At 41.3% G+C, this 25,858-nt stretch overlaps 1 protein-coding gene across 1 annotated transcript; it reads left to right on the plus strand.

Annotated features, from left to right (window-relative positions):
* LOC108697732 lies at window positions 1-25,858 on the plus strand. Its single transcript, XM_018228049.2, has 6 exons — window positions 1-140; window positions 5,445-9,965; window positions 10,206-10,276; window positions 14,127-14,205; window positions 16,246-16,347; window positions 22,439-25,858. The coding sequence occupies exons 2-6, from the start codon at window positions 5,464-5,466 to the stop codon at window positions 25,338-25,340; spliced, it is 7,656 nt and encodes a 2,551-aa protein (XP_018083538.2). The 5' UTR covers window positions 1-140; window positions 5,445-5,463; the 3' UTR covers window positions 25,341-25,858.

The following is a 25,858-nucleotide window of genomic DNA, read 5'->3' on the forward strand; positions in this document are numbered from 1 at the left end:
CTCTTCCTGTTAGCTCACAGAATACATTAAATACTCAGTTAGAGGGCGGGGCTTGCAGCAGAGTGAGAGGGGAAGCAGAGTGTCTGCACTGCACGTCTGTACAAGCTGCTCGCATCCAATAGGAACAGCACGTCTCTCAGGTAATGGCTGGGAATAGTAAACGGGATTATCAACTCAACCCCCAGAACTCACAGAACGTGGCTACACACGAGATCGGCAGTGCTGACTATACAGTGTGAATTCACAGAATGAGCACCGCTGATCGTGTTTGTAGCCAGACAGAAGTGCTTCTAAGAAGAACAGGAGACGGGGGAGAGTAAAGGGAGGCGCAGGAACTGACAACGATCAGGCAACTTTAAAAGTCAGATTGACTGTACGTGCCCATTATTGACTCCCAGACGAGCAGTCTTTACATAAAGCTGGGAGGCAATGTGGAGCCAGGGGTTTTCAATTTTCAAAACCAGCCCAACACTAGCTCTTCAAAGGCAGCCCAAAAATAGCACAATATGTGCAGTGAAAAAAAAAGTCTAAAAAATAAATGGATATATGTGTAAATATGACTTTTTTAAAAATCTTTACACTGTTTCATACCGCCTCACATTTTGGAAACCGAAAGAGGAACAGAAAGATTTGCCGCGCGTAAAAAATGTTGTGGCCACACACCCCTGATTACCATGTCCATTTTACTAAATTTGGCAGGTTATGAAAGTTTGAACACGTCTGTGGTTTTTTTTTTATGTGTTATTACATTTGCTAGTTTATTCGTTTTGCTTATGAAGGTGCATTGCCCTTTAAACTGTGTAAGTTCTTATCTTATCTAAAACCCTTACAAAAGAATGTCAAGTATGTATTTTGGGCTGTCTGCCAAGAGACAATTTAGTCAGAAACTTTTTATTTTTTTTCTGGCAGTTCAGTGCAGGAGATCAAAGAGAAACTCGAGACATATCGATTCATATCCGGGACTGTGGGTTGAGCTGTCAAAAGCGGGACTGTCCTGCTCAAAACGAGACGGGTGGGAGGTTTAGCAAATTTTTCCATGAAGCAAAATGGGACAGAGTCGCCTGACAACAGGGGATGTAACTACAGAGGGGGGCCTGGGAGGTATAGGGGCTCCATAACGCCCTAATACATATACAGTTTAATTAAATATTTGTAAAACAGGTCAACCTCTAGACCAGGGGTCCCCCAACCTTTTTTACCTGTGAGCCACATTCAAAAATAAAAAGAGTGGGGGAGCAACACAGGCATGCAAAAAGTTCCTAGGGTGCCGAATAAGGACTGTGATTGGCTATTTGGTAGCCACTATTTGGACTGGCGGCCTACAGGAGACTCTGTTTGGCAGTGCACCTGGTTTTTATACAACCAAAACTTGCCTCCAAGCCTGGAATTCAAAAATAAGCAGCTGCTTTGAGGCCACTGAGAGCAACCTCCAAGGGGTTGGAGAGCAACGTGTTGCTTGTGAGCTACTGGTTGGGGATCACTGATCTAGACATTTTGGTGGCCGGCAGATTTTTGCCCCAAAATTGTCTGAAATTGAGGAAAGTCACCAGAAAACACGGAAATGCTTAAAGGGATGGCTCACCTTTAAAGAAGAATTAAACCCTTTAAAGGAAACCCTTTTGCAAAAAACCCTGTACCCCCCACCCCACGTAGACCCCCTCCCTCCTCCCCCAGGCTAGCCACCCCACGGGGAAATGCCCCATACTCCATACTTACCTCTTGTCGCAGATTCTTCCAGCGGAGTTCCACGCATCCATCTTCCACATCCTCTGTAAGCTGACTGGGAGATCAGTATTTCTGCGCATGCGCAGTTGGAGCAGTTTGCTGGTTTGCGGCAACTGCGCATGTGCAGAATTACATGGAAATTGGCGATCTCCCAGTCAGCTTACCGAGGAGCTGGAAGAATCTGCGACGAGGGGTAAGTATGGAGAATGGAAACCCATACCTCCCACCCCATGTAGACCCCCTCCCTCCTCCCCCCCAGCCTAACTGCCCCCCCCCCCTAACCGGGGAAATGCCCCCTACTTTATACTTAGCCCTCTGCGCAGTTTCTGGCATCCAAGTTCCACGCAGCCATCTTCCGGGTCTTCGGCAAGCTGAGTGGGAGATCGGCATGTCGGCGCATGCGCAGTTGGAGCAATTTGCTGGCCTTCGGCAACTGCGCATGCACTGAAATAAACAAAAATTCCTGAACGCCAGAAGAAGACCCGGAAGATGGCTACGTGGAACTCGGATGCCAGAACTGCGCCGAGGGGTAAGTACAAAGTAGGGGGCATTTTCCCTGGGGGGGGGGCAATTAGGCTGGAGGGAGGGGGGTCTACATGGGGTGGGGGGTACGGGTTTATTTCTTAAAGGGTTGAATTCTCCTTTAAGGTAACTTTTAGTATGTTATAAAATGGCAAATTCTAAGCAACTTTTCAAATTAGTTTTATAGTTATTTGCCCTTTTCTTCTGACTCTTTGCAGCTTCCAAATGGGCGTTGCTGACCCCTTCTAAAAACAAATGCTCTATAAGGCTACACATTAATTGTTATTGCTACTTTTTATTGCTCGTATTTCTATTCAGGCCTCTACTATTCATATTCCAGTCTCTTATTCAAATCAATGCATGGTTGCTAGGGTAATTTGGACCCTAGCTACCAGATTGCTTAAAATGCAAATTAAAGAGCAGCTGAATAAAAAGCTAAATAACTCAAAAACCTTAAATAATAAAAAAAATTAAAACCAATTGCAAATTGTCTCAGAATACCCCTCTCTACATCATACTAAAAGTTATCTCAAAGGTGAACAACCCCTTTAAGAGGGGTACAGAGCCCAAAATCTGGTAACTCCTGACTTCTACACAAGTCGGTCCCATTGCATGCTGGGTATTGTAGTCTTACATTAAACTTGGCAGATTGTTAAACAAAAACTACGTTACCCAACATGCATTGGGAGGCGCAGGCTCGGCCCATTAGGGCAAGAAAAAACTTTGGCTGGTTTCCAAACTACAAACCAGCCAAAGGCTCAAAAATTAGCCCAAATAACCCTGTCTGGAGCACACAATGAAAAGCTGCTAAAAGGCTCCCTTGATTTGCATAATGATGTCATCAACAAGAGGACAAGATTAATCTCGCGTTGCTGTTATTTGATCATTTTACTAAAACGAGGTATTCTGGGTAGAATGTGTGTGACACTGGTACAATGTGTGCATGCCTGAGCTCTGATTTGGATTTTTAGTGTCACATTATGAGCTCCCCGACAGAAACAAATCGTTCACCAAAGTAATTGGATTTTAAAGGAGATATATAGGATAAATGAAAAAAACCCTACTTTTGTAGGCAATGATGAGTAATATATGGTGTTGCTTTTACATGGTGCTAAAATTTAATATTGTCTTTAAATATAGCCCTTTTATTAGAGCTCCCTATAGATGTTCCCTGTCCCGGATTCAAATGAGGGGTGGGCGTGTCCTAATGGTCCCTGTCAGAAGCGCAGTAGGAGGGAGACAATCACAGCCCTGCAGTCACACAATCACAGACAGGCTTCAGTTCCCTATCAGGTCCTGCTAGCTGCTGATTGGTTCTTGTCCTACAGTGCAGTGAACCGAGTGACTCCCCTGCACAGCCTGGGAATTCAGGGAGCAGTAAGTGGAAGGGAAGGGATTATTAGAGTTTTTGCAGAAATATTCAATAAATCGGCCTGTAACACTACTTTTTTTAAAGTAAAAATTTAAAATATAATGTACTGTTGCCCTACATTGGTAAAAGTTATGTGTTTGCTTTAGAAAGACTGCTGTAGGTTACATAAATAGGCTGCTGTGTAGCCATGGGGGCAAGAATTTAGGCTGAAAATTTTCAGGTTCCTTAGTAGATAAGCTTTGTGATACAATACAATGGTATTCTGCTAAATGTGTCTGTCTGCTATGTAACCTGAACCTTGAATGGCTGCCCCTATGGCTGCACAGCAGCTTGTTTCTATAAACTATAGTAGTCTTTCTGAAGAAAACACACCAGTTTTACCAGTGCAGGGAAACAGAACATTCTATTTTAATTACTTTAAATAATATGCACACATCAGAAAAATCAGAAGACCACTGCTGTGCGGGATAGCATTAAAAATACTTGTTATTTTTTTGGTATGGATATAAAGGTCATACACGGGCAGATAAAGCTGCCGATATCGGTCGTTTGGACCAATTTGACAGCTTATCTGCCCGTGTGTGGGGGCTTCCAACGGGTCTTCCCGATCGATATCTGGCCACGATATCGATCGGGAAGGTCCCCTTGGCGCATCGTAATTCAATCGTTTGGCCGAACGTTCGAATTACCCCCGATATAGCCATGCCGTTAGTGGCATATCGGGAAAAGATCCGCTCATTTGGCGATGTCGCCAAACGAAGCGGATCTTTGAGTCTATGGCCACCTTTAGACATGATATTTATGCAGATTTTTTTTTTCACGCAACATAACTTAATTGGCTTATTCTTTGTGGGGTGGCATACCTGTGATGGAGATAAAATGGATTCATAAAATGAGAATCAAAAAAAAATGCTGATCAAATGAAAACTTTGCATTACATTTCCAAAATATGATACATCTCCTCAAATATTCAGGCTGAGGAGGACAGTTTTATGATAGAAATCCCACAAATAGAGATGCTTAAAGGGGAACTAAAGTCTAAAATAAAATAATGCTAGACATGCTGTATTTTGTATACTAAATATAAACATGAACTTACTGCACCAGAAGCCTAATTAAACAAATGATTTATGCTTTCAAAGTTGGTGGAGGGACCTGTCATCTTGTAACTTTGTTAAACATCTTTGCAAGACCAAGACTACGCACATGCTCAGTGTGGTCTGGGCTTCTGTTGGGAGGTTAAGCTTAGGGATCGTCATCAATTATCAAAAGAGCACAAGTCAAATAATATGTGCCACAGAAGCCGATACAGCAAGACTGATTAATAATCAGAATATACAGACTGCACTGGGTCTGTGGATACAAATCTCTACTCAGTCGCCTTCTGCTTTACAGGGAAACAAACAAAGCTGCTTGAGGTCAGGGAAGTAAGGTGGAGGAGGGCTCCCCCTTCCTGTTTAAAGTATGAGTGTTTCCCTGCAGAGCAGTTAGGGACTGTCTGAAGTTTCCTATCCACAGCTGTCAGAGCAAGTAAAACGAAGAGGGAATTTCACTGCATACAGGTTTCTTATAAAAACTGTAGACATTTTTTAAGTTAAAGTATATTGGAGATACAGTAAATTTCTTTTTCATTAAAGAAAGTAAAAATTGGAATTTATTTTTTTGCCTTTACATCCCCTTTAACCAGTTTACAAAACGGTCCATATATATCTGTCCCCAACTTTAGTTTCAGCTAGACAAGTGGCAAATGTTATGTATGTATTACCCATTTGATCCACTGTATGTATCAGGAATATTCAACTGCATTTCTGTTTTGTCGTTATAGTGGACAATAACAAAGAAAGATGGAAGGCTCAACACCCTGTTTAAGTGAAATGCTCAGCAGTGTTGAGGCAGCACAGGCCAAACTGGACAGCAACCCCTTCACCATGGGAGAAGTATTGAAGAAAGTTGGCGATTCCAGCAATCAGCCAGCTATAGTAATGGGACACAAACAGTATGAATGTGATCTGTGTGGCCGTTGCTTCTCTGACTCTTCTAACCTTAGGCGTCATAAATATATCCACACAGAAGTGAAGCCTTATGTCTGTGATGAATGTGGAAGCAGCTACCGACGGAAATCTTTGCTTGTCCGCCACCGCCTAGTTCATACAGGGGAATACCCATTCCAGTGTGCCTACTGCTCCAAAGGTTTTCGAGACTCTGCTGCTCTACGCGTGCATTCCCGCAAGCACACAGGAGAAAGGCCCTACAGTTGTCCTGTGTGTCAGAAGAGCTTTTCCACTGTCCGCTATATGAAAATACATCAGGAAAAACACACCACACAAAAGAATTTACAAATGCAAAACAAACCGCAGGAAAGTTCTGTGACTAAAGATGATGATTTACCAATGGAATTTCAGTGTTCGTTCTGTAGTAAATGCTTTGTCACTAAGGAAGAGCTACAAGGACATCGACCCTTGCACATAAAATTTGGGCCTTCGGGACAGAAGCTGTACGAATGTGAAGAATGTAAGAAATGCTTTACTAATCCATCCAATCTGAGGCAACACGTTCTCATTCACACTGGGATGAAGCCTTTCACCTGTAATGTGTGTAACCAACGATTCCGACAAGCCACTCACCTTCAGCGACACCATTTGATTCATACTGGAGAGCGGCACTTCAAATGTTCTATCTGCCAGAAAGGATTTCGTGACACTAGTGATTTGTTAAAGCATCAACGAGTTCACACTGGGGAGAGGCCATTTCAGTGTTCTATATGTGGAAAAAGCTTCAAGGACCTCTCTAATGCTAATATTCACAAGCAAAAGCATTTTAAAGAAAATCCTATTTCTGATGAGCAATCTTCTTCCTCTTTTTACTCTCAGCCTGTATTCTCTTTAAAAAACACAGATACAGAACCAAAATATTCACAAGAACAATTGGATTCCAAACATAAAGCACACGATCCTGCTGTTCCTGTGGCTGAAAATGAAAACAGTGAAGATAGCTTTAAATGTAGATCTATTCATGATGAAAATCCTTCTTCCTCTGTTTACTCTCAGCCCGAATTCTCTTTAAAAAACACAGACCTTAAGCATCATAAATATATCCACACAGGACTGAAGCCTTATGTCTGTGATGAATGTGGAAGCAGCTACCGACGGAAAGCTCTGCTTGTCCGCCACCGCCTAGTTCATACAGGGGAATACACATTCCAGTGTGCCTACTGCTCCAAAGGTTTTCGAGACTCTGCTGCTCTACGCGTGCATTCCCGCAAGCACACAGGAGAAAGGCCCTACAGTTGTCCTGTGTGTCAGAAGAGCTTTTCCTGTGTCCGTTATATGAAAATACATCAGGAGAAACACACAACACAAAAGAATCTGCAAATGCAAAACAAAGCGCAGATAATTTCTGTGAAAGAAGATGAGGATTTACCAGTGGAATTGCAGTGTTCGTTCTGTAGTAAATGCTTTGTCACTAAGGAAGAGCTTGAAGCACATCGCCCCTTGCACATAAAATTTGGGCCTTCGGGACAGAACTTGTACGAATGTGAAGAATGTAAGAAATGCTTTACTAATCCATCGAATCTGAGGCAACACGTTCTCATTCACACTGGGATGAAGCCTTTCACCTGTAATGTGTGTAACCAACAATTCCGACAAGCCACTCACCTTCAGCGACATTATTTTATCCATACTGGAGAGCGGCACTTCAAATGTTCTATCTGCCAGAAAGGATTTCGTGACACTAGTGATTTGTTAAAGCATCAACGAGTTCACACTGGGGAGAGGCCATTTCAGTGTTCTATATGTGGAAAAAGCTTCAAGGACCTGTCTAATGCTAATACTCACAAGCAAAAGCATTTTAAAGAAAAGTCTATTTCTGATGAGCAATCTTCTTCCTCTTTTTACTCTCAGCCTGTATTCTCTTTAAAAAACACAGATACAGAACCAAACTCTTCACAAGAAAAATTAGATTCCAAGCATAAAGCACACGATCCTGCTGTTCCTGTGGCTGAAAATGAAAACAGTGAAGATAGCTTTAATTGTAGACCTATTCCTGATGAGCAACCTCCTTCCTCTTTTTACTCTCAGCCTGTATTCTCTTTAAAAAACACAGATGCAGAACCAGAATATTCACAAGAAGAATTAGATTCCCAACATAAATCACACAATCCTGCTGTACCTGTGGCTGAAAATGAAAACAGTGAAGATAGCTTTAAATGTAGACCTATTCCTGATGAGCAACCTCCTTCCTCTTTTTACTCTCAGCCAGTATTCTCTTTAAAAAACACAGATGCAGAACTAGAATATTCACAAGAAGAATTCGATTCCCAACATAAATCACACGATCCTGCTGTACCTGTGGCTGAAAATGAAAACAGTGAAGATAGCTTTAAATGTAGACCTATTCCTGATGAGCATCCTTCTTCCTCTTTATACTCTCAGCCAGTATTCTCTTTAAAAAACACAGACCTTAGGCATCATAAATATATCCACACAGGACTGAAGCCTTATGTCTGTGATGAATGTGGAAGCAGCTACCAACGGAAAGCTCTGCTTGTCCGCCACCGCCTAGTTCATACAGGGGAATACACATTCCAGTGTGCCTACTGCTCCAAAGGTTTTCGAGACTCTGCTGCTCTACGCGTGCATTCCCGCAAGCACACAGGAGAAAGGCCCTACAGTTGTCCTGTGTGTCAGAAGAGCTTTTCCTGTGTCCGTTATATGAAAATACATCAGGAGAAACACACAACACAAAAGAATCTACAAATGCAAAACAAACCGCAGGTAATTTCTGTGAAAGAAGATGAGGATTTACCAGTGGAATTGCAGTGTTCGTTCTGTAGTAAATGCTTTGTCACTAAGGAAGAGCTTCAAGCACATCGTCCCTTGCACCTAAAATTTGGGCCTTCAGGACAGAAGCTGTACGAATGTGAGGAATGTAAGAAATGCTTTACTAATCCATCCAATCTGAGGCAACACGTTCTCATTCACACTGGGATGAAGCCTTTCACCTGTAATGTGTGTAACCAACAATTCCGACAAGCCACTCACCTTCAGCGACATTATTTTATCCATACTGGAGAGCGGCACTTCAAATGTTCTATCTGCCAGAAAGGATTTCGTGACACTAGTGATTTGTTAAAGCATCAACGAGTTCACACTGGGGAGAGGCCATTTCAGTGTTCTATATGTGGAAAAAGCTTCAAGGACCTGTCTAATGCTAATACGCACAAGCAAAAGCATTTTAAAGAAAAGTCTATTTCTGATGAGCAATCTTCTTCCTCTTTTTACTCTCAGCCAGTATCCTCTTTAAAAACGACAGATGCAGAACCAGAATATTCACAAGAAGAATTGGATTCTAAACATAAAGCACTTGAATCTGCTGTTCCTGTAGTTAAAATAGAAAACAGTGAAGATAGCTTTAATTGTAGACCTATTCATGATGAGCATCCTTCTTCCTCTTTATACTCTCAGCCCGTATTCTCTTTAAAAAACACAGATGCAGAAACAGAATATTCACAAGAATTGGATTCTAAACATAAAGTATTTGATCCTGCTGTTCCTGTAGTTAAAATAAAAAACAGTGAAGATAGCTTTAAATGTAGACCTATTCCTGATGAGCATCCTTCTTCCTCTTTATACTCTCAGCCTGTATTCTCTTTAAAAAACACAGATGCAGAACCAAAATATTCACAAGAAGAATTGGATTCTAAACATAAAGCACTTGAATCTGTTGTTCCTGTAGTTAAAATAGAAAACAGTGAAGATAGCTTTAAATGTAGACCTATTCCTGACGAGCATCCTTCTTCCTCCATTTACTCTCATCCCGTATTCCCTTTAAAAAACACAGATACAGAACCACAATTTTCACAAGAAGAATTACATTCCAAACATAAAGCATGCGATCCTGCTGTTCCTGTGGCGGAAAATGAAAACCGTGGAGATAGCTTTAAATGTACAATTTGCAAAAAAACTTTTGCTCGAGTTTCAGGTCTTCGTTGCCACTACCAGATTCATACAGGACTTCGTCCTTTTGGTTGTCATCTATGTGAGAAGACTTTTAGGCAGCTTTCTCATCTGAACCGGCATAAGAAAATTCACACTGGAGAAAAACTGTATCGTTGTACAATCTGCCAGAAAGCTTTCCGTGAGTCTAGTGATCTGCTCCGTCACCAGAAGGTACACACTACGGACAACTTGTTCCGTTGCCGTCTGTGTCGGGAGACTTATACACAAATACAACAACTTCAGGCACATGAACTAAGTCATGGAAAAAATGATTTTTTCGATACTAACATTTTCGGCGATGAGGATAACAGCAACTCAATTGAAGTAATTTTGGAAGACATCCAATAAACCATATGAGCTGCTAGAAAACTAGGAAGCAGTAACAAGATGCACTTAAAGGGGAACCAAACCCTCCTACTAATAAAAATTGCTACCCCCTACCCTACATATTCCCCTCCCTGCTCCCCCCCCCAGCCTATGTGCTAACTTTTGTAATTGCCCCTAATTCTTTACTCACCTTTAGGTGCATATTCATAATCGGAGCTCACACCAATCTTCTTAAGGTCTTCTTTCTTCCCTTTTCCAAGCGTTCACTTCCCAAAGAAGACCAAAGAGCTAAAGATGGCGCCTGTGAGCTGCGCTGAATCTGCACCTATAGGTGAGTAAAGAATTGGGCAATTACAGGACTTGATACCTATGTATTGTGAAATGTGGGAATCACTCACAACGGCAGGTTACCTGCAATTCAGCTGTTTATTGTGTAGCCACACTACATGTTTCGGGCCTATTGACCCTTTTTCAAGTGTCACACACTTGAAAAAGGGCCAATAGGCCCGAAACATGTAGTGATAAATAAACAGCTGAATTGCAGGTAACCTGCTGTTGTGAGCGATTCCCACATTTCATAATACATTGGATCTATATAGGGTGCCAGAGACGGAGAATCCAGGGAACCATCACAAGAAGTGAGATACAAACTCTAATCAGTGTAAAACCCTCTTCTATAGGACTTGATACCTAGGGAGGGGGTGACTACAGGAGGTTTTATTATTTGGTTGTTTAGTTCTCCTTTAAATGTAAAAATGGAATGTTAAAATATATAAAGGCATGCATTTATGAAACTGCATCCCATTTTTTTATGATGATACCTGTATAAATGTAGCGAAGTGAAGTAGCCTGTAATTTCAGTGAGATGTAAAGAGCAGTATTCCTCGTCTGGCCAAAATACCATGGTTTCCATGCAGCCATGCTGCCTTCAAACCCCTGATGTTTCCAATAGAATGATCTGTCTACAGGAAAAGCCCCACTTTACAGTTTCAGAATAAACCAGCTACCGACCATTTTACCACCAATTCAACTATAGGTATGGCATCCATTATCTGGAAACCTGTTTTTCAGAAAGCTCTAAATTATGGGATGCCATAAACCCCATGTAAGAGAAATAATCTGAATGTTTCAAAATGTCTTCCTCTTTTTCTGTAATAGTAAAACAGTACATTGTACTTAATCCAAGCTAAGCAATAATTAATCCTTACTGAGGCAAAACAATCCTATTGGGTTTATTTCATGATTAAATATTTTTATGACAAGTTATAGAGATCCAAATTAAAGAAAGACTCCTTATCCAGCAATCCCCAAGCCCCGAGCATTCTGGATAACAGGTTACATACCTATACAACCTTTTACTTTGCTAAATTAGGATTTTTAACTGGTCTATTTAGAACTAACCTTGAGCCTATCTTAGCATCAACATTGATATGATTTATCGTACAGGTATGGGATCTGTTATCCTGAAACCTGTTATCCAAAAAGCTCTAAACTACTCCCTTTTATCCAAATAATACAAAGTTTTTTTTAAAAGTCATTACCTTTTTCTCTGTAATATTAAAACAGTACCTTGGACGTCATCCAAACTAAGATAAAATGAATCCCAGCCTTTTGGGTTTATTTAATGCAGGGGTGTCCAAAAGGTAGATCAGGTTCTACCAGTAGATCTTAAGACACTGTCAACAAACAGCTTGACTAAATTACCCTCCTGTTTTATTTTTTGTTTTCATTCAGATATTTATTCTGTTACGGTTACATAAGAAATAGTTGTCTTTTAAATATAGTACAAGTTATCCAGAATGCTCGGGACCTGGGGATCTTTTCGTAATTTGGGTCTTCATGCCTTAAGTCTACTAGGAAATCATTTAAACATTAAATAAACCCAATAGGCTGGTTTTGCTTCCAATAAGGATTAATTATATCTTAGTTTGGATCAAGTACAAGCTACTGTTTTATTCTTACGGAGAAAAAGGAAATCATTTTTAAACATTTGGATAAAATGGAGTCTATGGGAGACAGCCATTCCGTAATTCAGAGCTTTCTGGATATTGGGTTTCCGGATAAGGGATCCTATACCGGTAATATAAATTCTCTTATAAATCAATATAATTAAGTAATATTTTCCATGGAACAGAAGGCTTACAATACTTTTATGGCTGTAGATCATAATGGGATAACATCACTAAAAGTAGACCCTGCATTATTAAAATATGGGCAATTAATGATTACATGATGTATGAAGATCCAAATTAATGAACGATTAATTATCAGAAAAAACCCAGGAAAAACCCTGAATAACCGGTCCCATACCTGTGCATGGAAATGAGAAAATGAGTATTCAAAAAGCCGCTAGCCAATGTTTTGGGCTTGTTTTCCTACAGCACAACAGTAAAGGGCACGTTCCAATATTTGCAAAATGGAATGGAGAGACTTTCTACATAATGTAGAATAAACACCAGTGTAACAAAGCCAAATAATATATAAAGGTTTGCTATGAGTTAGTGTAGCATAAAGCCTAGGTGATTCAAGTTAAACAGAGCAAAGTTTGTTCAGGTTAATGCATGGCAATAGTGTTTATAAATATAAAATAGATTTATACAATAGCTACTATAAATTCATATTCATTTCCAGTGTTTGAAGGGACAGTAATACCAAATAAGAAGTGCCCTACTATTCCCTTCTATCGTGTTGTGGTGCTACTTGCCCTGTGTTATCCAAATTTAACATCGACTGACTGGTGGGGCTTAGAAGCCAATAATGGATGAGTACATATATGTATATATGCCATTTATACCAAAAGTCCAAAACACTTTCATGCAACTAATATTTTTAAAATGTATTGCTTCCATCATTAGCATGGATTGGGGCTACATCACACAGATCATTTTGATTGCTGCAAGCTATAGTAATAAGACTTTTGCTGCCCACAACAGAAAACGCCCCATTGACATCAATATCAAGCATTAGTCCCCCTGTGTGAACTGTTTCCATCTGAAAAAGCACAAAGGCATTAAATGATACCTTTGGGTTTTGATCGCTACTCAAAGTGCCTTAGGCCTCGGGCCTTAGAGTTTTCCTGCTGATTAAAAAGAGGAGCTACAATTTGTGGCAAAAAGCAATGTAAAATATATGCAATGTATAGTAACTTCTTTAATGAACAGATCACTATCCTTGGCTAAAATGATCACAGTTGCCCCATAAATTACTATGTGGCTTAAAGGACGGGAAAACATTTCCATTGAATTCTTCTGTGAGTGGGAAAGACTGACGTACGATTGCAGACTGCCAGCCGTTCTGTCTTGTAGGTTTAACTGGAAACTTTTGTTCATTGCCTTTTAGGAAACATTGCTTCATTTATAGTGAACGATGGCTGTTATATGTCCTTTGTAAGTTTTTGTAGATTGTGTTGATTTATATGTTCGACTGCAATAAACAAATGCATACTTCCCAACATTTTGGAAACCGAAAGAGGGACAAAAAGATTTGGTGCGTGAAATGCAACAAACTTTTGACCACCCCTATTTTTGTGCCACACACCCTTATTACCATGTCCATTTTACAAAATGTGCCAGGGTATGAAAGTCTGAACACGTTTCTGTGGTTTTTATGTGTTATTACAGTTTTGCTAATGAAGGCAAATTGCCCTTTAAGCTGCAAATCAGTTTCCCCAAGAGACCTGCTTATCTAAAGCTGTTACAAAAGTATCTTGAGTATCTTTTCTGGGCTCTCTTCAAAAAGCCAATTAAGTTAGAAACTTTACATATTTTTCTGGCTGTTCAGTGCAAGAGATCAAAGAGAAAGTCGGGACATTTCAGTACAAATGCGGGACTGCAGGTTGAGCTGTCAAAAGTGGGACTGTCCCTCTGAAAACGGGACAGTTGGGAGGTATGTATGTATGTATGTATGTGTGGAAAAAAGTGGAAGGGCTAAGAATGACAAATACGATTTACAGATATATTTTACTCATATATAGTATGACATAGTGTACAGATTTCTATTATTTTAGTTAGTGTTATTATGTTTTATATTTAAACTCCACTTGTGTATTAGACTTATTGTTATGCAGTGATCAAACTTCCCACAATATAACTTTTCCACACGTTATAGGATAATTATATATCTATGGCTTTCTCCTTATCCTGTTAGATTTGATAGACATCTTATACTATATTACTATACAGCGGAAATCTTCATGAGTATCCCTTACGTTCCAGTAAATTTGGGTGTGTTGCAAGAACAAGCAACTGCAGCAAAGAACAGGCAATGCAACAATTCTCCAACACACCTTCTCTTAGAACAATATACTGTCGGAGTAAATTATTTAATGCAGGGGTGGAAAGTGCTAATAGAACCCACATACCCCTAAAATCCAGTTTCAACAGCAATATTATATTTCTAGCAAATTGTCAATTAAAGTTTCAACAATTATTTCTCCTATCCTAGTTTTAAAAAGGTTCTACTCTCAGAAAGATTGCTTGAAATAAAAATAATAGTATTTCAGTTCTATTAAATTAAAGTTGCAATGTAATACCGGTAATTAATCTATGCATCTATCATTACATTTCCATCTAGGACATTAAAGGGATTCTGTCATGATTTTTATGGTGCCTTTTTATTTCTAAATTACACTGTTTACACTGCAAATAATTCACTCTACCATATAAAATTTAATTCATAATCCAACCAGTGCATTATTTTTTAGTTGTAATATTGGTGTGTAGGCAGCCATCTCAGGTAATTTTGCCTGGTCATGTGCTTTCAGAAGGAGCCAGCACTTTAGGATGGAACTGCTTTCTGACAGGCTGTTGTTTCTCCTACTCAATGTAACTGAATATGTCTCAGTGGGACATGGATTTTTACTAAGAAGTGCAGTTCTTATATCTACCAGGGAGCTGTTTTCTGGTTACCGTCCCATTGTTCTGCTGATAAGGCTGCTGGGAAAGGGGGGGGTTAGGCTGATTCCACTCCAACTTGCCGCGTAGCAGTAAAGAGTGACTGAAGTTTATCAGAGCACAAGTCAAATGCCCGGGGGTACCTGGGAAGCTGATGTTAAGCCTCATGTCAGATTTTAAAATTAAATGTAAGAAAAAATCTGTTTACTCTTTTGCAAAATGGATTTCAGCACAGAAGTCTGCTGGAGCAGCACCATTAACTGATGCATTTTGAAAAAAACATGGTTTCCCATGATAGTATCCCTTTAAGTTAAACTGCCTCTCCTTTGTATGGAAGCAAATCAGAGGTCTCCAACTTAAAAAAAATTAAGTATTAGTAACGGAGTGTTGTACCTTGTTAGTCATAGATTAAAATAGCAAAATATAGAGTAGGTGATACCTTTATTTGGTTTACTTTGTAGATTACTACTCTGAGTTAAACTGGAGAAGCTTCAAATGTGTTTTTTTTTTTTTCTTCCTCTGGATCAACTAGCAGTTAGGCAGGTTAAAATAGAATTAAAAGGTTGAACTTGATGGACATGTGTCTTTTTTTCAACCTTACTTACTATGTTACTATATAAAATGTACCATTGGTTAATCATAAATAGAAAACTGCCATTTTAAAAAAAAATAAGGGCAGCCCCCTGGGATCATCACTTTGCACACAAACATACCAACAAGCGATACTTGTTAGGTCACATGAGCCAATTAACATACAGAGTTCTGTCTTTTGCTTCAACACTTTTTCCTGTTACAGTTGCAGTATTTCTGGTCAGGTGATCTCTGAGGCAGCACACAGACCATCACAAAATGTTGTTTCAAGGCAAGAGATGTAAGGGCAAGATTTACTTAAATATATAGACCAGTTTGGTAAGATTCTTTAATATGCCGCTTAATATGATGTAAACTGTTTAGTCAAATGTTGCCATTGTTTCTACAAACAACACTGGGACCCTCTGATCTCACAGTGAAAAAAAACAAAACTCAAAATCAGCCATCTTATTCCTAAATTGTGAAAAATGTGACCCTAGTTTGTGCAAAAACCACTGGAACTGTATGATACCAGAGTGGGGAAAAAGCCTAAAAAGCCAATATTACATTCGGTTACTATTAACTTTTCTTGAATTAGCCCTTGCTGCATCCCTATATTGTAAAAAATGTGACCATAGTATACATAAAAAAAACTCTAGGACCATATGATACAAGAGTAAAAAAATCCTAAACACTCAAGATTACTTTTGACCAATTTCAACCATTCTCTTTTCTTAAAGGAGAATTCAACCGCCTAGGCGCAAAATCCCTCCACTGCATAGGCCCTCCTCCCCCATCAGGCAAATACCCCTAACTTGTTACTTACCCCTCCTTCTAGGTCCTCTCCAGCGGAGTTCAAGGCAGTCATCATCTCCCAAGTGCTCTTCTTCCTTTATTCCCCGGCGTTTGGTGGCGCAAGCGTAGTAGGAGGCATTTACTGGTAAGGATCTACTGAGCATGCGATGAAAGTCACGAAGTTTCTGAAAAAAGAAATCGGAAATTTTGTGACTTTCGGGCGCATGCACATTAGCTCCGTACCGGCAAATGCCTCCAACTGCCCCAAACGCCGGGGAATACAGGAAGAGGATCGCTCGGGAGAAGATGGCTGCCGTGAACTCCGCTGGAGAGGACCTAGAAGGAGGGGTAAGTAACAAGTTAGTGGCATTTGCCTGGGGGGAGGGGGAGGGATTTTTGCGCCTAAGGGGTTGATTTCTCCTTTAAAGGGGACTTGATATGAGATGCTGGATAATGAAAGTCCTTTTCTAATTAAACACATAAGAAAAGGAAAGGTCTGGCTCCAATCTTGCTCATTAAATCTCTTCTAATTATCTAAAGCACCAAACTATAGTTGTGCTTAAATTTAATAGTTACTTGAAGCTTTATTCCATCATGTTAAAAGGTAAACGTCTTTTCATATTGAATGATACATAGTAATAGGCACTAATGACTACGTATCATTCAATAAGAAACGCGTTAGGGCGTTTACCTTTTAACATGATGGAATAAAGCTTCAAGTTTTACCTCAACCACCTTGGCTGCAGGAGTGCGTGCACAATTATTTTCCTTTCTAATTAAAGACGAAAACCCAAATTCTTTAACTAAAATGTGGGGCACGCAGTTACTTTCATTTTCCATTCTGCACTTCCTAGTTGACACTGCCCTCCTCACATCCCCCCCTTCCCTCCTCACTTAATTGTTTAGCCACTTGATGGGTATGTGCATTTTACTAAAATCTGCAAGTCTATGGCCATCTTAAAAAGAACTAGAGACTACATTGGATCCAATGTGTGTTTTCTTAAATCAAGTTGCCAGTTTTTCCCTAAATTATAATATTAAAGGACCAGTAACATTTTTTAAAAAAATTGTTTCTACTTAACGGAAATAAAAAAACAAGGCAGTTTTAAATTTCAATTCGCAAAGTCTTTATTAAGAAATTACTTACCGATTCTCCGCTTGCGCTCTTCTTCAGTAACGGCGACGGGGCGATGATCCCTCGCGCAGCGCTCGATTTCTCCTCCCTGGCTATCTCCCACCTTTTATAAAATTTTTTACCGGCTGCTGGGGGCGGGACCTCAAATGGGCGGAGTGTGACGTCAAAAGGGGCGGGCGTGATGTCAAAAGGGGCGGGGCGCTAGAAGAAAAAAAAGGTAAGTTGCAGGGGATTGGGGGCAGGCCGAGGGCTCCTTTTGATCATATTACAAATTTACCAGCAGCTACATTGCCGGTAAATTTGGAATACCGGCCCTGGCAGGTATTTTACCGGCCAAGCCGGTAAAATACCGGCCGGGTGGCAACCCTATATAGAAGGCAGGGAGGAGAAATTGAGTGCTGAACGATGGATCGCCGCCCAGTCGCCGTTTCTGAAGAGGAGCGCAAGCAGAGAATCGGTAAGTCATTTCTTAATAAAAACTTTGCAAATTGAAAGTTAAAACTGCCTTGTTTTTATTTTTCGTTTAAGGGGAAGGAAACCTAGTCGGCGCAAACCCCCCACCCCCCCCCTCCCTCCTCCCCCTGGCCTACCCGTCCCGCTGGGCAAATGCCCCTAATTTGTTACTTACCCTTCTGCGCAGGTCCAGTCCAAGGAGTTCACAGACAACATCTTCTTCCACGCGAAATTCTTCCTGCTGTGAACGGCGTTTTGGCGCATGCGCAGTAGGAGCATTTCGCCGGTACGGATCTTCTGCGCATGCGCCAAAAGTCACGCGCCGGCGAACTGATCCTACTGCGCATGCGCCGTTCACAGCAGGAAGAAGATCGCGTGGAAGAAGATGTCGTCGGTGAGCTCCCTGGACTGGACCTGCGCAGAAGGGTAAGTAACAAATTAGGGGCATTTGCCCAGCGGGACGGGTAGGCCAGGGGGGAGGAGGGAGGGTGGGCAACACACGGGAGGCGTGGGGGGTTTGCGCCGACTAGGTTTCCTTCCCCTTTAAGTAGAAACAAATTTAAAAAAAAAAAGTTACTGGTCCTTTAATATTATAATTTAATAATAATTAATTATACATAAATAAATACATATATAAATAAATGTAGACCTTGTTGTCACAAATCACTGGGAAAGAGAGCCAAAAATGTCAATTTCACTTTTGCTCACATGCAGCCATTGCCCTGCGTGACAACTATAGTTTCCGTCCTACGCTCACTTCCCGGGACGCTACGTGCTGCGTCACCGCGCGCAAACATTCCTGAAGCCGTGATGTCACCGTCTCATCTCGCGAGACTGTGACGAAAACTGTGGGAGAGCTGGCCTGCTGGTGCCGTGGAGCTGGGCATTTTAAACGGCGATCCGGGACCGATGAGAATCGGGCGGGACTGTTGGGCGGTATGCTCAGAGGAGGGGGTGTGGCTGCCGCTGGGAGGCTCGGGCTTTCTTTCATTTAAACAGGTGATTGTGTCACATGCTCCTCTAATGTTGCTGCCCATCCTTTTCCTACAGCAGCAATTCCACCAAAGCTGTCCAAAAGCTTCCCTGCTTAGCACTCAGATCACTGGAATGCATTGCAGTCTGCAGCTTGCTGTCCCTACCAGGGATCTCATTGCTGAGCAGGAAATCTATTTGACAGGTTGATGAATTTATAAGCAGGTCCTCCCTGTCCCATTTGCTTCTGACCAACAGTTGCCAGCGCCCATCTACATCCAAAGGCAATTAGGCAATAAGTGTGGGATTTAGTTTTTAAGTAAAAAAACAATGGATCTCAGATGAGCCTGTGAACTATTTATCCATAGATGTCATTGGAACAGTCCCAATATATTATCAACCTCTACATCAGATCTTCTCATCTATTTACAGGGGTTCTTCTTCTTCCAAACACTTTTTTTCCCCAGTTCAGTTGTTTTTAGATTATTCCCCAGAAATAAAGACTTTTTTCAATTACTTTCCATTATTTATTTTTTACTGTTTTTCCAAAAAGTTTAAAGTTGAATGTTGGTGTTTGAGCCGGGCAGCTCAGTAATTCAGGCGCAGACTCTGAATTGTTACAATTCTGCAACATTTAGGGGCAGATTTATCAAGGTTCGAAGGGAATTTTCGAAGTAATAAAATTCGAAGTAATTTTTTGGATACTTCGACCATCGAATAGGATACTACGCCTTCGATTCGAAGGAAAATCGCTCGAATATTCGACCATTCGATAATCGAAGTACTGTCTCTTTAAAAAAAACTTTGACTTCGATACTAAACCTGGCGTAGTGCTATATTAGCCTATGGGAACCTTCTAGAGCATTTTTCTAAGTTTTTTAAAGTCAAAGAAAAACCGTTCAATTAGAAGGATTTCATTGTTCGATCAAATTATTTTACTTCGGCCGCAAATGGCCAAATTCGATGTAAAAAAACTTTGACTTTGATACTAAACCTGCCGAAAGTGCTATGTTAGCCTATGGGGACCTTTTTCTACTTTTTTTGAAGTCGAAGAAAAATCGTTCGATCGATGGATGAAATCGTTCGATTTGAAGGATTTCATTGTTCAATCTAATTATTTTACTTCGACCGCAAATGGCCAAATTCGATGTAAAAAAACTTCGACTTCGATATTCGAAGTATTCCAATGCGATGGTCGAATTTCTGAGCTTTTTCTACTTTGAAATTCGACCCTTGATAAATCTGCCCCTTAGTTGATCCATTTCTCAGCAGCATCTCTGGAGTATTAGCAACTATTGTTATCAATTCTAACAGCTGCCTGTAATGAAACCCAGAGATAAGAAATGTATCAATTTAGAACAGTTTACAGGGTCGGCGACCCCCCCCTTCCCAGAGCTACTTTAGAAGGTGAAAAAGACACTTTACACTTTTATTAATTTAATAATTAATATTAGAAAAACGGTGACACCTAGAAAATAGAAAGTAATTGGACAAAGTCGTTATTTCTGGTGAACAATCAGACAAGAACTAGTTGTTTGAAGGTGAACAACCCCTTTTAAAGGTGAACCACCCTTTTAATTTAGTCAAAGGCAAATGACACATTTGCTATTTGTTGCAGAATTTATTTATTTAAATTGGGGCATATCTTTAGAAATCTCCTACAATCTGCCCTATTCATTATTCGCTAAACTGAGCCTCAGCCCACTGTATATATAATACCCAGCCACCTAAACAGGGTCACATTCGTCCCATCACATGTGATCTTCCCTGACTCATCTGCTGACACTCTAAAGGCGCCTAACAGCTGCTCATGGCAAGCGATACAATATTGGATCATGTCAGGCAACCTACAGACAGACTTTGGGAATTTAATATATCCCCTTTTTCTGTGATTTATGTTCAAATTGAGTCTACATTCACAGAGTATAAAAGCATAATTTTTTTTGTCTTTATAATATGCTGGGACTTGAGATATAAAAAGTAGTAATTACACATGAGCAAATGTTTTATGTAAAGTGGGATCAACCAATGGACAAAATGTATCTGCAGAATCAGACCTATACATCTATTATCCCCTGGTATTGGCATTGGGAACTTTTTATAGTGGATTCTATGACTCACTAATTTATATCTGAATGGGATTATTTATACAAGGGGCCCCTTGATCTAATCCGCATTGTCTTTATTTTTATGCGTTAGGGTGTTTTTAATTATCCTGGCTAAGGGCAGAGACGCGGGGGCAGATTCAGGGAGACTAGTCGCCCGGCGACTTATCTTCCCAAACTGCCTTCTTGCCGGCTAGAATGTAAATCGCCAGCAGGATGGCACTTGGAAAGCTTCGTTTTTCAAAGTTGCCTTACAAGGAAACTTCGGGCGACTTCCCAAAACAAAGCGTTCCAAGTGCCATCCGGTCGGTCATCCTAGCCGGCAGGGAGGCAGTTTGGGGAGATTAGTCGCCCTGAAGAAGAGGAGATTTGTCGCCTGTAGAATGATTGTCCCGAATCTGCCTGTGTGTCTCTGCCCCTAAGGTATAATTAATTAATAAATATGACTTTTTCTTAAACAATAAATATGCATGTTTAGTTCAGTCTTAGCATCTGGGGTTTAAGTCCTAAATGTGTTTTGGTGTTTAATATAGTTTATATAACTGGACACCCCAGATCCTAAGGGCAGGGGCACACGGGCAGAGTCGGGGAGATTTAGTCGCCTGGCGACTAATCGCCTCTTCTGCGGGGTGACAATATCCCCGAACTGCCTTGCCCCTGCCTTCTGCCTGCTATAATGAGAAAACACCAGCGCAATAGTACTCACATCGCTTCGATTTCCAAAGTCGTCTGAAGTTGCCTCACGAGGAAACTTCGGAAATTGAATCGCCGCGAGTGCATTGGCACAGGTGTTTTCTCATTATAGCAGGGGGAAGGTAGTTCGGGGAGATTGTCGCCCCGTAGAAGAGGCGATTAGTCGCCAGGTGACTAAATCTCCCCGAATCTGCCCGTGTGCCCCCGCCCTTATAGTATCTATTCACCAATAGGGATTCAATAATAACTATGACTGCCCTGATTGCAAAACAATTATGTGTAAGGTACATCTCCACATCCATTCCGTATCACCTTTTTAGCCCTACTTTGTTATTTAAGGCAGCCATACATACCTAGTTATTTCTGTAGTACTCATAAGACCAATGGTTTGATACATAGAGTGATGAGTCAGTGACATGAAGACCGTTCCTTTGGTATTATGATTTTTCCACAAAAAAAAACTGGGTAGGCAGACTAGCCATACATGTAAAGACACTGGTAAGGAACAATCCAGGAACACTATTCTTGCTGCTATAGTTCTACTGTTATAGTTAGATTAGCAGTGTTTAATCCAAACCAGGCAAAATGGTCCAACCTGCTCAATCAACAAAACGCAGGGGAGCGCAGGTCAGAACGCTCATGTGTAAGAACCCTTAACAAGATGAATGGTGGTGGTTGCAACACTTTTCTTCATCTGGGGCAGGTTCCTACATTATTACTGATTTTGATATATACCATGGGCCCCAAGCATAGGGGAGGCATCTTACTTTGGTTAAGACATCAGTAGATGAAGGCAAACTAGGGGATTCAGTGCAATGACTGTATATGAATGTAACTTTATCTCAACTTATTGCTGGTTTTTCATTGGTCTTTTTCAGGAAAGTTTGGACTTGTGAAATGGAAGCTAATGCAGGGGAGGAGGGCATCCACTTTCAGAACTACCCTTTTGATTTCTTGGAGTTCCTGAACCATCAACGCTTTGAGCCTATGGAATTGTACAACCACCATGAGCACGCAAAGGCCGTAGCAGCACTTCCTTGCCCTCCACCTCAGTACGATTATAATCATCAGGCCCAGCCCAATCACGTTCAGTTTGCAAGCACTAGCACTTCAAAACCTAAAGAATTTAAAGTTGAAGCCCCTTCTTCCTCTTCACTTTCTCCCAGCAAAAAGCCAGATATAATAGCTACCACACAGCAGTTCAACAATCAGCCCCCAATCGCAGCTACCCAGACAATTTTTGACAGTACTTTCAATACAGCACAGTGGGGGATTGTTGATCTATCAAGTCACCAACATCTTTTCAACAATCTGAAACGTAGTCTCCCTGTAGCTCAGGGACAGGTGCAAGCTGAAGACGAGAACAAGGACGATAAAAACTACTTTCGCCGCCTAAAATATCTCATTGACCGTCGCTTTCCTTGCACAGTTTGTCAAAAGTCATTTAAGCAATCATCCCATCTAGTACAGCACATGCTGGTGCACACTGGTGAACGGCCCTACGAGTGCAACACTTGCGGGCGCACATACAATCACATCTCCAGTTTGATAAGACACAGACGTTGCCATAAAGAGGAAACAGAAGCTAATACACTCCCTCCCCCAGACGGAGAGGCGGCTGCAGCAGCTGCAGTGGTGGCGGCAGCCGCCGCTGCAATGTCTGAGGCAGCAGCTGGGTCTGCTGAGATGTCTGTAACTGGCAGTGATCAGAGTATTTCTTTAACCCAAGATGGGCCATTCACGTGCAGCCTTTGCTGGAAGGTGTTTAAGAAACAAAGTCATCTTCATCAGCACCAGATCATACACACGGGAGAGAAGCCATTCAGCTGTAGCGTGTGCGCAAAGAGCTTTAATCGTCGCGAGAGTTTAAAACGTCACGTGAAGACCCATTCTGACTCCATGAAAGTTCAGTGTGAGGTTTGTGGAAAATCATTTCGGGACACTTCATACCTGTTGAAGCACCAAGCCACGCATACAGGTGAGAGGCCAGATTACAAATGTGAATTGTGCGGCAAGTCTTATGCTGCCCCCCAGAGCCTTTTGAGACATAAACAGGTTCATGAGCAAGGTCTGGCCTTGCAGCAGCCATTGGTGCAGCCATCATTAGTGCAGCAGCCATTGCTACAGCAGCCATTGGTGCAGCATCCATTGGTACAGCAGCAACCATCCCTCAATGAAGTGATTAAAGAACCCACATCATCGGTTACAATAGATGCAGCTTCTCTTCTAGGTACAGATGTAGCAAATGTTGGCCAAGCTGCTGTTAGTGTAATTGGGAAAATTGGATCTATTTTTGGTCCTACCTCTTTACAAAAACCGTCTTCTGTAAATAACAATGCTAAGACTTTCTGCTGCAATGTTTGTGGACGTGGCTTTGGTAGACGGGAAACTCTTAAGCGACATGAACGCATTCACACTGGAGAGAAGCCGCATCAGTGTTCAATCTGTGGCAAGCGATTCAGAGAGTCATTTCACCTCACTAAACACCATGTAGTGCATACCAGAGAGCGACCGTATAAATGTGAGTTATGTGGAAAGGTCTTTGGCTATCCTCAGAGCTTGACACGCCATAAACAGATCCACAGACTCCAGCTACCTTGTTCAGTGGCAATTGGGACTCTTCCGCCGGACATACTTACATTTGGATGTACAGATTGCGGAGAGAGGTTTCCTGACTCTTTTCACCTTATGAACCACAAGGAGTTGCACATGAATGAGAAGCCTTATGTATGTGATACATGTGGTAAATGTTTTGGATTTATAGAAAATTTGATGTGGCACAAGCTAGTACATCAGACCGCGCTGGAACGTCTCCATCCTGTAAGTCAATGTCAAGATGTAGCAGAAGGTCAGCAAGTAAATTGCTCAGAGAATAGTGCCCCCAGTGTGGTTTCTGGAACTGAAGTTGCCGCAGCAGCAGTAGCTGCTGGAGTTGTGTCTTCTACTTTTGAGGAACACCCTATGGTCCCAAGTGGGGAGAGGTTTTCATGCAGTATTTGTGGTCAAAGTTTCAAGCACTTTCTTGGCCTGGTTACACATAAGTATGTTCACTTAGTAAGACGCACTCTTGCTTGCAATGTATGTGGACAGAATTTTGCAGGGGCATATGAACTGCTAATTCATCGGCGCACCCACTTGCAGAAGCGGCATTTCACTTGCTCTGTGTGTGGAAAGCGTTTTTGGGAAGCAGCTCTCCTCATGCGTCATCAGCGCTGCCATACTGAAGAAAGACCTTACCGCTGCACTATTTGCGGCCGTGGCTTCTTGCATTCTTGGTATCTTCGTCAGCACAAAGTGGTGCACACTGGGGAGAGAGCGTACAAGTGTGCTCTGTGCAACAAACGATTCGCCCAGTCATCTAGTCTGGCGGAACATCAGCGGTTGCACATTGTGGCTCGTCCTCAGCGTTGCGCGACCTGTGGCAAGACTTTCCGTTACCGTTCCAATCTTTTAGAACATCAACGTGTGCACTTAGGTGAAAAGATTTACCGCTGCGACCAATGCGGGAAGAGTTTCTTTTACATTTCGTCCATCCTTCGGCACCAGCGTTCCCATGATGCTAAACCAGACCTGCGTTGTTCTTGTTGCCTCAAGCTTTTCAAGGACCCAAAGTATTTTAGTAAACATGTGCAAACCCACCAGGGTGGTCGGCCTTTCAAATGTGGAGCCTGTGGTGAGGCCTTCAACAATACCTATGGACTAAAGAAGCATCGGCACACACATAAAATGGAGAGATTAGCTGCTGCTGCAGCACTTGTTGAAGGACAGAAGACTTTGTAACCAGGTTCTTACTAACTACTTGCAAATATTATAACCTTGCTATTGCTCCTCACCGACCACATTTTATGTAACGTTCCCTTACTGTAACTATAAGAGGGTTGAGATATTGTAATTAGTCCATATTTTGTGTTTAAATGCAGTGTCACAGGAGACTGTGAGCAGAGTTAGACATTACCTGTGCTGGACAGGTGGGTATCTGTTCATTGAATATTAAAACCTTTGCTGCTGTAACATCGGCTACAAGTAATAATGAAATATAGTCAGTGCTGTGAATTACTGCCATTATCATTTTCTACTGTTGAGAATGGTAAAACTGCAAAAGTAATGTACAAACAGAAATAAATGCTATAAACTGTAATAATATCATTTACCCAAGAGAACAGTGAATCTGAAATATACAAAAAAAGAATTCTAAAATGTTGTAAAAAGGGTCCATTTCCTATCTAGATGTAAAAAAAAAAAAAAGAGTTTTTGGATTTGGCACAGAAGAAATGGACCTGATAAAAGGCATTATGAAA

Source organism: Xenopus laevis, chromosome 7S (assembly GCF_017654675.1).
Source record: "Xenopus laevis strain J_2021 chromosome 7S, Xenopus_laevis_v10.1, whole genome shotgun sequence".
In the NCBI taxonomy this organism is placed as follows: Eukaryota; Metazoa; Chordata; class Amphibia; order Anura; family Pipidae; genus Xenopus; species Xenopus laevis.

Bases quoted from the DNA above. Each gene is read 5' to 3' on its own strand.
- LOC108697732 (XM_018228049.2), top strand. From the start codon at position 5,464: ATGGAAGGCTCAACACCCTGTTTAAGTGAAATGCTCAGCAGTGTTGAG. The intron at 10,277-14,126 runs GTGAGTAAAGAA...ATTACTATACAG, and splicing joins CGCTGAATCTGCACCTATAG to CGGAAATCTTCATGAGTATC. The intron at 16,348-22,438 runs GTAAGGATCTAC...GGTCTTTTTCAG, and splicing joins GTAGTAGGAGGCATTTACTG to GAAAGTTTGGACTTGTGAAA.